Source organism: Zea mays, chromosome 2, assembly GCF_902167145.1.
Source record: "Zea mays cultivar B73 chromosome 2, Zm-B73-REFERENCE-NAM-5.0, whole genome shotgun sequence".
In the NCBI taxonomy this organism is placed as follows: domain Eukaryota; kingdom Viridiplantae; phylum Streptophyta; class Magnoliopsida; order Poales; family Poaceae; genus Zea; species Zea mays.
The window spans coordinates 132,118,429-132,131,928 of NC_050097.1; the positions used below are offsets into that span (position 1 = coordinate 132,118,429).

General features: G+C 48.7%; 1 protein-coding gene across 2 annotated transcripts in view; it reads right to left on the reverse strand.

Moving 5' to 3' along the window:
* Positions 1-540: 540 nt before the first annotated feature.
* The window catches only part of LOC100217036 (Signal peptide peptidase-like 3), a 34,567-nt gene continuing 21,607 nt past the window's right edge, over positions 541-13,500 (reverse strand). The window contains exons 11-14 of one of the 2 annotated variants that reach the window (XM_020547481.2): positions 12,969-13,108; positions 12,452-12,522; positions 933-1,016; positions 541-851 (exon numbers count right to left, since the gene is read on the reverse strand). In XM_020547481.2, coding sequence (XP_020403070.1) covers positions 757-851; positions 933-1,016; positions 12,452-12,522; positions 12,969-13,108 — 390 coding nt within the window. In that variant the 3' untranslated portion in view covers positions 541-756. The remainder of the gene's footprint in view (positions 852-932; positions 1,017-12,451; positions 12,523-12,968; positions 13,109-13,500) is intronic. The other variant, NM_001359540.1, reaches the window with a different exon arrangement.

The following is a 13,500-nucleotide window of genomic DNA, read 5'->3' on the forward strand; positions in this document are numbered from 1 at the left end:
GATAAAGCAGATGAAAGTAGATAAGCAACCAAGAAAGGGGCTAACCTCTCGTCGCCGACAGCGAAGCAGATGAACCTGAGAGGCGAGAGCAAAGCAGATCGACAGAGAAGCAGATCGAGCTCGTCCGCAGGCGCGGTGTCGTCACCACGGGTCGAGAGAGATGACGGCGGCGAGCCCATGAGCACGACGACTGCAAGTGAACCCAAGAGGCGAGAGCAAGTCGAGAGGCGAGAGCGAGTGAACCCTAGAGAGAGGCAAGAGCCACGGCGGCGGCTACGAGTGGCGAGAGCAAAGAACCCTAGCACTTTCACCAGGCGAGCGCGGGCCAGGCTCACCCGCGAAGGAAAAAACTTGTGTTCCAAATGGGCCTGACCACAAAATGAGATATAGTTCACCTCAACCAGGCTGCCAAGCTGGGCCAGGATACCAAACATGTCGACCTTTTCAAATGGGCCTGGTCGTGCACTAGACCAGGCAACCAAACATATCCAAATTGACCGAGCCAAGTCAGGCTCAACTCGTTTCCAACCCTAGTGACACTTATTTTGGAACTATATAGCGGCACTTATATTGGATTATTTTACGACTGTGGGAGTACATGCTTGCATCTTACATGTATATCATTTTTTTCAAACACAATAGCATCCTTCTTTGAAATAATGCTAAACATAACATCTTGCAATACACGGTGCCTCCTAATAAACATCCTCAAGCTATCTACTACGCTGAAGAATACATCTTCCCTGGATTTTGTTGTCATGGTTCATTGACAAAATTTTCTCCTGGACTTTTTCCGAAGTTCCATAATTCATAAAGCTCACCTCTTAACCAACCAAGAATAACAATAACCCCTGGCATAAAAAACAAGATGCATCATTAAACACAATGTAGGGTAGAATGAAACTAGGATTCTGGAACACGTCCATACTTACCCAATGTACATGGCACAAGGTACAACAACGCAGGTTGACCATGCCCGTCCATCAAGAACAGCGCAAGATACGTAATGAAAAGGCCTACATGGAGAAAATATGTAATTCACCATGTATTTTTTTGCAACAATGCAACTATTTCTCTATAGTCAAATAACATGTTCACAATGCACCTATAGCAACATGAACTTAGTTTGTGCTGGTTATAGAGATCAGAAAAAAGATTGCTTAGAACAAAATGACATGAACTCGTACAAAATGCCCAACGAGGTAACGATCAATGACATGATGACTCAATCAACAAGTGGCTCTGGATCAAATGTTAACCAATATATTAGTATAACAATAGCCAGTTCATGTTGGTTCAAGGAACAAATGTTTAACCAAAAGGTTCAAAACATTTAGACACCCATACGTTACCCACATGTCGAGAAACTTGGAAATTTTCAATTTTGTTATCTAATTCAGCTACATATTAAGGCTTAAGGTTTGATTCAGGCTAGCTGATAATATTTCTGGAAGGGCTACCCATAATCCATTCTTGAATCTAAAATAGTAGGGCTGCCAGTGGGACGGGCAGTCAACCCGCACACCACAGCTGTCTGCTTCGTCGGTTTGCAGGTTTTGCAGCCACGGCTGGAATTTACACAGATGATCGCGTCAATCCAGTAGGCCTGGCTGGAATTTACTTAGCAGGCACTATTGGAGCCCGCTACGTCCATCTGCAAGCCGCTACACGTGGCAGACCCCTCTGACATGGACACAGGCACCCGGCGCCACTGCCTCGGCAAGACTCGATTATTGTTGTAGACAAGTACCTCATGCTGCTGCAATGCTCCCTGCCACCAACCCTGAGCAAGAGAACGCGCTACCTGCACGAGCTGCTCTGCCCCGCAGCCACACAGGGAGGCCACCCATGTGTTCTTGGGCTGCCGCAGCGAAGCCCCCATTCTTCTGCTACGCACTTACCTCCTCAATCATGTTTGCTTCCTCGTCTTGCTCCTCTATGGCATCCCCACAGGACACACCGCCGCCGACGTTACAAAACATGGGCGACACTGCCTCTACACACGCGGTCGCTCACCGTCACCATTGTATGGCTCATCTAGTCAGCCTCCATCAAGTTATGGCTCGACGAGTTCACCGTGAAGGACGACGTCCATACCAAATACGACCAGCCAGCAGGTGCCAGGTCGCATCGCTTGTCCTCTATCAGCATAGCGATCTAGCGCAGACTTGAAGTGGGCCTTGCAGTTGCAGGTATGACTGGTGTTTCATGACACCACTGATCACCCACTGGGCTTTGCAGGTCAGCCTGCTCCAAACCGCAATAGCTATGATGGCTGGCTGCATTGCCGAATAGGACTTTCTTGCGGGGCGGGCAAAGAGGTGTTGGTCGGCACCGCTTGCATTCCCGCTAAGGCCTTATTTGGATAATCTCGTATTCACCTCAATCCATGTGTATACCTCAATCCACATCAATACACATGGATTGAGGTGAATACAAGAGTATCCAAACAAGGCCTAAATAGTAGTATTCTTGTAGTCTGTAGATCTGGAGGAGATTATTTGACCAAATATTACCAACAATATTTTTGAAAGGTGCAAAGGGCTCCCAATAAATATTGCCATACTTGAACCTAAACAGTAGCATTCCATTAGAAAGGAGGTATAGTTTGTTCCAATACTAACTAAACTGAAAAGATCTAAATGTTGGAAACCCTAGCCCTAATTAAGGTAGGCATTAGTATATATATAGAGGAGGTACATGGTCTGGACCAAAGCCCGTTACAGCAGAGACACGCACAGTCTAACACTCTCCGCAGTCACAACTCTAGCTATGCCCGCGGACGAAGGTGGTGATGTGCGGGATTGGTGGAGAGGTAGACCATGTTAACGTTATCATAGCAAACAAGGGTAGCGCGAGCGGGAGGGCGATTAAGCTCGTAGAGTAGCTGACAGAGCCAAGAAGCCTTGGGCACAGCGTGGTACTTGGCCTCAGGGTTGGAGTGGGAGACGACGAACTGCCAGGACCAGGAGATAAGGTTGGTGCCCAATAACACGGTATAGCTTGAGGTGGACCAGTGCGTGTTGGGGCAACCGACTCAACTAGCCTGGCGTGTAGACAACAAGCTTAGAAGCTGGAGAGGGCCAAAGAATAGGTCGTGGTCGAGGGTGTCGTGGAGGTAGCGACGTATGCGCTTCGCAGCAGTAAGGTGTGGCTCTTGCGGAGTGTGCATGTGAAGGCACACCTACTAGATAGCGTCGGCGATGTCGAGTCAAAAGGTGAGGTACTGGAGAGCCCCAGCTGCTCTCCAGCGAGGCTCCGGTAGGCTGTCACGTCCCCGACCGGGGCGCCTGTCATTGTTGGAGACCTTCGATTCGGTGTCAACAGACATGGATCAAGGCTTGCAATCAGAAATGTCAGCCCGCTGCAGAATGTCAATGGTGTATTGGTGCTGATTTAAGAAGAGGCCCTGTGGACGACGCTCCACAATGACCCCGAAGAAGTGGAGAGAGCCCAAGTCCTTCATAGCAAACTCGCGTTGTATGGAGGCGATCGTGCACTGGAGAAGGGAGAAACTGTACACTGTGAGCACGATGTCGTCTGCGTGGAGCGAGAGGTAGACAGTGTCGTCACTGCGTTCAAGGATAAGTAGGGACGTGTTCCACTTGGCCTCGACGAAACCGTGGGAGGCCAAGTAGGAAAGCGACTGTAACAGGCCCATGAAGCCTACTTAAGGCCATACAAGGAGCGGCTAAGCTTGCACACCATACCAGGGTCGACAAACCTGGCGAGCAAGCTGCAGTACACCATCCTGGTCAGAGTGTTGTGAAGAAAGGCATTCTTAACGTTCAGCTAGTGGACGCTCGATCCCCAGAGAGTGCTAGGGAGAGGATGGTCCGGATGGTGGCGGTCCTCACGATGGGACTAAAGGTCTTGTCGTAATCCACTCCAGGACGTTGAGTGAAGCCCAAAGGACCCAACGGGCCTTGTACTGATCCAAGGTATCATCGTCCTTGAGCTTGTGCCGGAGGATATGTGCCAGGGGGACACGGCACTAGGTCCCACGTGTGGTTAGCCAGCAGGGCCTCATATTCCTCCTCCATAGCACGGCGCTAGTCGGGGTCGGCAAGCTTGCTACGAACCGAGGATGGTACAGGCGAGGGAGACGAAGTGGTGAGGCTATGAGCACCAGCCGATAGACAGGACGAAGAACATCGGGTGACCGTCGTGTGACCATAGGGTAGACGTGGAGAGGATCATGGTGGATGGCGACAGGGTAGTACACGACAGGGTCGGCAAGCTTGCTACGAACCGAGGATGGTACAGGCGAGGGAGACGAAGTGGTGAGGCTATGAGCACCAGCCGATAGACAGGACAAAGAACATCGGGTGACCGTCGTGTGACCATAGGGTAGACGTGGAGAGGGTCATGGTGGATGGCGACAGGGTAGTACACCGGCGGCGGGTCACGAGAGAGGACAAGTGCACTGGGCCGCACACGTTGCTGGTAGACACAAGCGGGCGGCAAAGTGAGTCGTAGGCGTCCCGAAAAGTGGGGTCGCGTGGCATGGGCGTAGGTGACAGGGCTGAGTGTGGCACAGTCAGAAGCGACGGGGCTGCATGTGGCGCGGTCGGAAGCGACAGGGCCATGTGTCGCACGGTCGAAAGTGGCGGGGCCGCACGTGGCGTGGACGATGGTGGTAGGAACAAAGGTAAAGGAAGAGGTGTGATATCCTAGCTCGGGTGGATTGTGTGATATCCTGGCCTAAGGCTTAATAGAATTAATAGAGTACTCATATCAACAAGGTGCATCTAATTTTTCGAAAGCCTATCTCGAACAAACCTCTGAGTTAAGCGTGCTTGGCATAGAGCAATCTTGGGATGTGTGACTGACCGGAAAGTCTTCTCAGGTGCGTATGAGTGGGGACAAAGTTGCACATAAAAGACTCATATTGGCATGTCGGGATGGTCTATGATCCTAGAGGACTATCAGAAGTATCGCCGGTCCGGGAATGGACGAGGATTTGTAACACCCAAAATCCACTTTTGAGATTTATAAAAGTTTCTTCAAAAGATGAGATAAAATGGCTACTAGTAATAATTTCCTTCCTTTATAAAGTATATCTCTCTAAATTAAATGAATAATAAGAAGAATAAGTAAGAATTTGGTATTCAAACTCAGATCCAAAACTTAAAGCTAAAAGTTGGAGCGACAAATAAAAAGAGAGACTTTCAATCCATTTATTATTTCCTTTTAAATAAAACACTCTTTAAAAAAACATTTGGAATAAAGTAATTCATGGTAAAAAATTATATACTGACTTGTCCTCTAGTAAATGAGTAATTAGTATTAATTTTTGAATATATATCTCTAATAGGGCTACACATTCAAAATCACCTTTTCTTAAAAGGAAACATGTGAAAGGGCCTCTAGTCGAGTTGGTTAGGTGGTCTGAGTAGCACTCCTCAGGTCCTGGGTTCGACTCCCCGTGGGAGCGAATTTCAGACTGTGGTTAAAAAAATCCCCCCGTCTGTCCCACGCCAAAGCATGGGTTCTAAGGCTCAGCCCCGGTCGTGGTCGTTCTCACATGGGCTTCGATGTCGCTGTGTATGGGTGGGGCAGGGGTTCGAGGATTTTCTCGGCCTGTGTGAGAAGGTCTTCTTATTAATACAATACTCGGGGGCTGTCTTACCCCCCGCAGGTCGAGTTTTTAAAAGGAAACATTTATGTGCATTTCATACTTAAAAGCATTTGTGCTTAACAAATAAGATAATAAATGAATAGACCTATACTTACATCATGATGGGTCTCTTGTTTTGTAGCATTTATATTTTAACTGCTAGCTCATATTTGAATTGGTTTGAAAATAGAAAACAAAATAAAAACAGAAATAAGAAATAAGAGGAGAAAAGAAGAAAGCAATCCTGCCTTATGTGGACCGAAACCACCCATAGCCATCTGCTCAGCCCACTCCGGCCTTCCTTCGCGCGGCCCATCACAAGATGGTAGCTCGCCCGCTATCGCACTGACTGGCGGAGCCCGCACGCCAGCCCATGCTCCCCCTACGGCGCCGACACACAGGTCCCATTGGCTGGCCTCACCCTCAGGCACTGCTCACGGCATTGACTAGTGGGGCACCAAGGTAAGCACCTCCATTGGTTTCTACGAAAATCTGTTGCAAAAGAAACGTGTGGATCCCGGGCAGACCCCCCCTCATTGCGACCCAACAAGCTCGCACCCAGCCTCCTTCCGCCCGGGGTATAAAACCAAGTCGCAGGCACCTCCCCTCCCATCTCGTCTTCATAGACCAGCGCCGAGCGTCATGGCCGAGAGAGAATTAATAGAGTATCCTGACCCCTGAGATGGTGATATCCTGGCCCAAGACTTAATAGAATTAATAGAGTATCCATACCAACAAGGTGCATCTTCTTTTTCGGAAGCCTGTCTCGAAAGAACCTCCAAGTTAAGCATGCTTGGCTTGGAGCAATTTGGGATGGGTGACCGACCGGAAGTTTTCTCAGGTGCGCATGAATGAGGACAAAGTGCGCACAAAAGACTTGTGTTGGTCTGTGGTGACGATATATGATCGCGCATGAATGAGGACAAAGCGCGCACAAAAGACTTGTGTTGGTCTGTGGTGACGATATATGATCCTAGAGAGCTGCCAGGAGTAAGTACTGCTAGTCCAGGGATTGGACGGGGTGTTACAGAATGGAACGTCCTTGAATGATTAATTAGGAAAGCTAGTGGAGGACTACCTTACCCGAAAGGGGCAACCGTGGTATGAGCTGCCGGTATAGAGAGGTTCTCGGGTCAATCATGTTAAGATGGCTTTTCGGATGAGAGATTCCTATATCGCCCCCTTCTCGCAGAAACCGTAGCGGGTTTTCTCAAGCTAGTGGAACTTTGTAAATGCCTCATAGTAGGATCCTGCCTCGTCTCCTCAGTAGAGATGAATGGAAAGTTGTGATCCCTTGACAAATGGGTAACACGACTTGTGGGTAAATATGCGCAACCTCTGCAAAGTGTAAAACTGGTATATCAGTCGTGCTCACGGTCAAGAGCGGTTCGGACCCTCACATGAGTAATATGGAATTTTTTTCTTAAACGCGCAGGAGAGCTGCGCATCATTAAATTTAGAGAAGAAAACAGTCCAAAATGGACCAAAGTACAATGCCAAAATAGGCAAAACACAAAACCACCAACTTCTGCTGCGCACAAAACTGCAGCCTCCATAAATGCGCCTGGAAACAGCAGCACGCAATAGGAGACCGAACAGCAAAAAGTGCCAGCAGACCACACATACCTGCTCTTCACTAATCACCCAAAAGAACCCTTGACCTAAAAATTCCAGCACCAGGAACCAAAGCCTCAAGATGCCTAGCACCGGCAAGCCTCCAGAATTCAACTTCATCCAGAAAATTGCCTTTATGCCAATAATTGAAGGACTGACACCATCAAAAACCACCTTATTACGATGAAGACATAAACACCAAGCCCCCAAGATGATGATACTGTTAAAGCCTCTTCTTTTAGATTTGTGCACTTGCTTACTTACTTTCGCCCACCAGTCAGCAAAACTGGACTCATTAGAGTCAGGAGAAAGATTAGCCATCCCCAACGAAGAAAGAATGTAATACCAAAACTGCCGCGAAAAAACGCAAGTGCAAAGGAGGTGTTGGATATTTTCTGGCTCTTGATCACACAACGGACAGACCTCAAGATGATCTAACCCTCTTTTCTGCAGTCTATCAGCAGTCCAACATTTATTCCTTATTGCCAACCAAATAAAAAATTTGCATTTGGGTGGAGCCCAAGACTTCCACAGCCTCTTCCACGGTTCAAAAGTAATCGAACCCAAGAAAAAAGCCTTATAACATGATTTAGAAGAGAACTGTCCAGAGGAAGAATGAATCCACACATGTCTATCAGCCTCCTGAGTCAGCACCACTCCCCTCAATGTGTCCCAAAGGTTCAGATATTGCTGCAGCCCAGACAAATTAAGAGGGGTCACAATGTCGCTGACCCACTGCCAGTTCTCAAGAGCATGGGCCACTGTCCTGGAAGAAAGGGCCCTTTTTCCAACATTAGCCACCACGGCAGGGGCAAAATCCTGGATACGAGACCCATCCACCCACCGATCTGTCCAGTAATATGGAATTAAATTTAACCTAATATGGAATTAAATTTAACCTGTCATACATTACATTGAATTGTGGGATTTATTCATCATTGATCAATTATTTAATTGGGTTGATATGCACTTATACATAGTAATAGCTAATAAAATTTTGACCAACTTATTTAAAAGCGATGCTCAGCCTTAACCATTTTCCTTAGTAAGTCTTACACTACACATGAGCCCCCACCGTAAGTGAGCATACACATTATTCCCCACACTTGTTAACCGATGACCGTATAGGAGCTCACCCTTGCTATAATCACACCAAGTCAAGAACAGGTACCGCTGGAGGAGCATGAAGGATGATGCGATGAGTTTGGAGAGATCTAGGCCAGTCAACTATGGTTGCGGAGGATCGTTGTCGTCATATATATATTTACTTAGCTATTTTGTACAGAACTTCTATTATATAATAAAGATGTGACATTGATTTCTATATCATGAGTCATCATATGTGTGAGACTTGATCCTAGCACACATTTGAGACGCACCCAGGTTTGCCCTTAAATCCGAGTGTGACAAGAGGGATGGCCATAGGTCAAGAGGCAAGGAGCCGGCAAGGAAAAGACATCGTCGATGAAGAGCACATGACGGGAGATGATGACGAGGTGGGTTAGGAGATCGAGGCACCGATATCCCTTGTGCTCAGAGGAGTACCCAAGGAAAATACAGCGAGTGGGCTAGGGCGCAACTTTGTGGGGAGCGTGGTGGAGGTGTTGGGGTAGCAAGCACACCCAAATTAGAAAAATGCTAGTACACCTACACCTAGTAGCTGACGAGAAGAGAAGCCTGGAAGAGAAGGCAACACAGCATATTGGTGGTAGTGCGAATCATGTGCACGGCCTGGCTGTTCTAAAGGGAGGTGTAGGGACATGAGAGCCGCAACTAAATACCATGAGAAAGGAATAAGGAACGGGAGGTGGAATGGTCGACTCGCGGCCGTTGTCGCATTGGAGAGCACGGATAGTGTGGCCGAACTGGGTGGAGACCCAAGCAAAGAAGTGTGAGAGCGTGGTGAAAGTACCAGATTTCAAACACAATGGGAAAGTCCAAAGAAAATAAGAGAACATTCAGAATCAACAAATAATATTTATACCTTGAGAGGCTAAAAACAAGTCATGTCCATAGATCACAGTGTGCAAGATCAAAAGCATGGATAGCCCGGGAGGACGAAATGGAGGAAGATGATCATGGCGGCCTAACTGATAAGCATGACACAGACTATTAAAATGGCCCCTACTATAAGAGATGACAACTGCTAGAGCTTGGACATGACATCGGACCTAATATGTCCGAGACAATGATGCTAGATGATGAACGAAGTAGTTGCAACCAAGGCATGCGGAAAGGACGTGGCAGTGGAGAAAGCAGATAGCCGGAGTGTGTACAGCAGCCCCGAGCTATCACATCGAACGAGAAGGGTCCTGGTAGCCAGATCCTTCACAGATAAACCCAAAGGGAACAAACTCCATAGAACGAGTTGTCGATGGTGAACCGTTGAACAGAAAGAGGATTTCAATGATGTTGGGAGCAACAAGAACGTGTTTGAGGTGAAACGGCCCTGGAAGAACCGAGTCACTCAATGAGATAACGAGGAGGGTGGAACTGTTCCCCAGAATAATAAGGGACGAAAAAGATGGGTGAAGGGGATGGGAGTGAGATAGCGTGTCGACATCAGGTGTGGTGTGGCAAGAGGCTCCGGAGTCCGCCACCCAATCCGACAGGGTGGGTGGTGGTGTCAGCGCCATGGTGCTAAACGAGCCAGCGAGTGACGGCCGATCCTCGTCATCACCCCACGGGGACCAAGTGTGGCGAGGTGGGGGTCCCCATGAGTGGAAGGAGAGGCGGAGGCGACGACTGGTGCTGAAGGGGCACTTAAGGTGGAGGGGCATTGTAGTGAAGTGTGGTCATCAGAGTTGGCTATGGAGGATGCGTTGAGGAAGCACCCATGCCTGGGCCCGACCACATGGAGATGGTCCCAGTCCATGGGTTGTAGAAGGACGACTACACGGGACCGCCACGCCAGGAGGGCCACCACCCTTGTGGGGTTGGCGACCGCCTCTAGAGCTAGGAGCCTGATGAGAAACTCAAAAAGGAGTGGAGGTATGAGGGCGCAAAGGAGTCCCCCCGGTGACAATGGACAAGGGGGGGTGGCAAGCGCGGTGGACGCAGCGTCAAGGGTGAGCTCCTGGGGAAGTAGCTCGTTGTGGACGTCGTGGAATGACAGGAAGGGCATAGAGCGCTTTAACGAAGGCCTTCAAGTGGTTGTAGCGCCGACTGAGACCACATAGAAGGTTGAGGACAAGTGTGCGATCGGAGACAGGCTCGCCAAGAACCCAGAGATAGTCAATCATGCTCTACATCTTGCGACAGTACTCGATGACAGAGAGGTCACCCTGGATCTTAGAAGAAGAGAATAAAAGGGGAGTCAAGGTGGAGAGCGTGAGCCTCCCAGTTGCTGAGGAACTAGGTCTCGAGGGCAACCTAGGCCTAGTGAGTGGTGCCCCCCCCCCATTTGTGGACAACGTCCTAGAGCTCGACGACGAGGGTGCCAAAAAGCCACAACAGGGCCACGTTGTCCATTTGGTGCCGAGACGAGAGCAGGTGGGTAGCGTCTTCAACAAGAATGTGGTCGCGCCAGGGGGCGTAGTGTGGGGATGTGAGGTCGAGGATGACGAAAACAAGCGCGGTGGACTACATGTTCTGGACACCCACCGCCTAAACTTGGAGGTTAGCAATGACTACGGCCTCATACTCCGAGGGAAGGGGAACCACAGAAGAGGGGGGCGCCGAGGCCAGTGTGATCGAGCAGCTGACGCTTCGCCTCGGCGAGTTGCCTGGCGAGAGTATCAACCGCAGTGCACTCGTGCTCCCATGTCAGAGCAGCAAGCCACGATGGCCTTGGCCATCAAGATAGCCACAACAAGGGTGGACTGGGCCACAGCAACCTCAGAAGAGGACACGATAGGCGACGGAGATATGAAGCGGGTGCTCTGGGCTTTGAAGGGGTACGAGCAGAGGCCAGTAGTTGCGCCGAGGCTAGCCAATCCACTAGCAAGAACCCAATGGAGATCTCCGGTGGCAGTCGAGCTGGGCGCGGCTGTGAGAAGTGAGGCCCGACAGCAAGGAGGTTAGCGACGGTGGATTGTGTGACAAGGGAAGTCACGACCGGAGGAGGGAGGCCACCCGCCGGTGGAGGCCCGAAGGGCGACGCTCCCTGGAGATCTCGCCGGCGCTAGGGGCGCCAATAGTGAAGGCGACCTCGGGTCCAGTGGTCGGGGTAGGCAGCGCATGGGGCCATGCTGGGGAGGCCACGTCGAGGAGGGTAGGCGGCATAGCGTTGAGGAGGGTGGACGGCTCTGCACACGCAGTAGCTGGGGCGGCGCCTGCGCCCGCAACGAGAGGATGGGCTACGGCGGCTGGGGCGTCGCTTGCGCCCGCAGCAAGAGGACGGGCGGGTGGGTCCACCACGACGGCACTCCAGTGACGAGATAGAGGGGAGGGAGAGGAGTGGAGAGGGAAGGGGAAGGTCGTCGCCATCCATGGTTGCAGCAGCCGGCGGGTAGGGAGAGGGAAACAGCGGCTAGGAGAGGAGGAATAGAGAAAAGGAAAACTGACTAGATACCATGTTCGAAACCCTAACCCTAATTAAGGTAGGCATTAGTATATGCTACCTCCGTTCTCGAATATTTGTCGCCTGCTAGTTCATTTTTGAACTAAACCGCAACAAACAAAAAATAATGGAGTATAATGAGAGCAAAATAGCCTTCAGCTGAGTTGGTTAGGTGGTCTGAGTAGCACTCCTCGGGTCCTGGGTTCAACTCCCATGAGAGCAAATTTTAGGCTATGGTTACAAAAATCCTCTCGTTTGTCACACGCCAAAGCATAGGTCTAAGGCCCGGTTCCGGTCACGGTCATCTTCTCACATGGGCTACGGTACCGCTATGTATGGGTGGGGTAGAGGTTCGAGATTTTCTCGACCTGCTTGAGAAAGTCTTCTTAATATAATGCCTAGGGGGCTATCTTACCCCCCACAGGTCGAGTATATATATTGAGGTACATGGGCTGGGTCAAAGCCTGCTACAGCAGAGACGCACATTAGTCTAACACTAAAATCTACAAATAATATGGTTTGAACTGATCCTAAAATGGTTTTGGGAGCTTGTCCATTAACCGAAATTCATTCTTTTGCTGGAACCTGAATATAATCCACCACCATGAATATCATTAGAAAAATAATTGTTGCGTCAAATTGCATAGTTGAATAATGAACAAAAGCTATACCACAATAGAAAAATAACACAAATTATCTCAAATGCAAGCACATACCAACTGCATATCCCACAATTAGCCAGAGAAAATATCCACTCAAGACACCCTTTCTGTTTGCTCTGTCAAATCTGTTCAGCGTAATATCAAAGAAATGTGAAACAACAACAAATGCCAAAAAGATATTGGAAAAAGTAGACATTACAAGGTTGGTGAATAATTACTACACTGAAGGCAAAACTCACTAACCCCAAGTTACAAGCATAATGATTGTTAATTAGAGCAGTAGTCCCCACATTTACTAAAACTGGAAAAGACAAATCCAGATAAGGAAAGAAAATAAAGAATAGTCATCTAATAATCCTGGATGTAGTCGCTCTACTTCCCTTAAAATCCTAGGTGGTTTAACCGATAAACTAATTTGCTTCTTAACACCACCATTGCATTTAGCAGGACACGAATCAGGGTCTGGTTGTGATAGACAACCAGCGCACAACTATATTGTTCTATACGTGAAGCCTTAGTGGAACTAATGGATCACAAGGAAGTAAATAATGTATATGGCAAAATCACATACCTATAGCTGAATCCAACAAGCAATCCAGGGAAGATAATGTCACCAAAGCCTATCATATCATAACCACCCCATGGATCAAAGAAGCGGGGTATCCTTAGGAGCATAGGAATTGATTCCCCAGTGTTATCACCACGAGCAACCTGAGTAATTTCCAAAGCATGAATACAGCAAGAATAATCAGGACTCAATGGGTAGAAGGTAAAGCAAATGTTGGCTGGTCAAGTTCCCTGTATATGTAATTAGGTTGACAATTAGATGAATGGGCAAGTGATAACCATGCAATTATATTATGCACACATATTGTTAGACTCCTGTTTAGGGTTAGGTTAGGGTTTCCCTGTGTTTACCTAATTACCCCTATTGTAATGGGCTTGGCCCACATAACTCTTCTATATAATATACTCCCAATCTAGGATTAGGGTTAGGGTTTCACATATTCCAACTTGGTATCTAGCTAGGTTTCTCTCTCCTCCCTCTCACAGTCGCTTGTCGGTCCAAAAAAGGGTAGACGCTCAGATATCAACACCGTGCT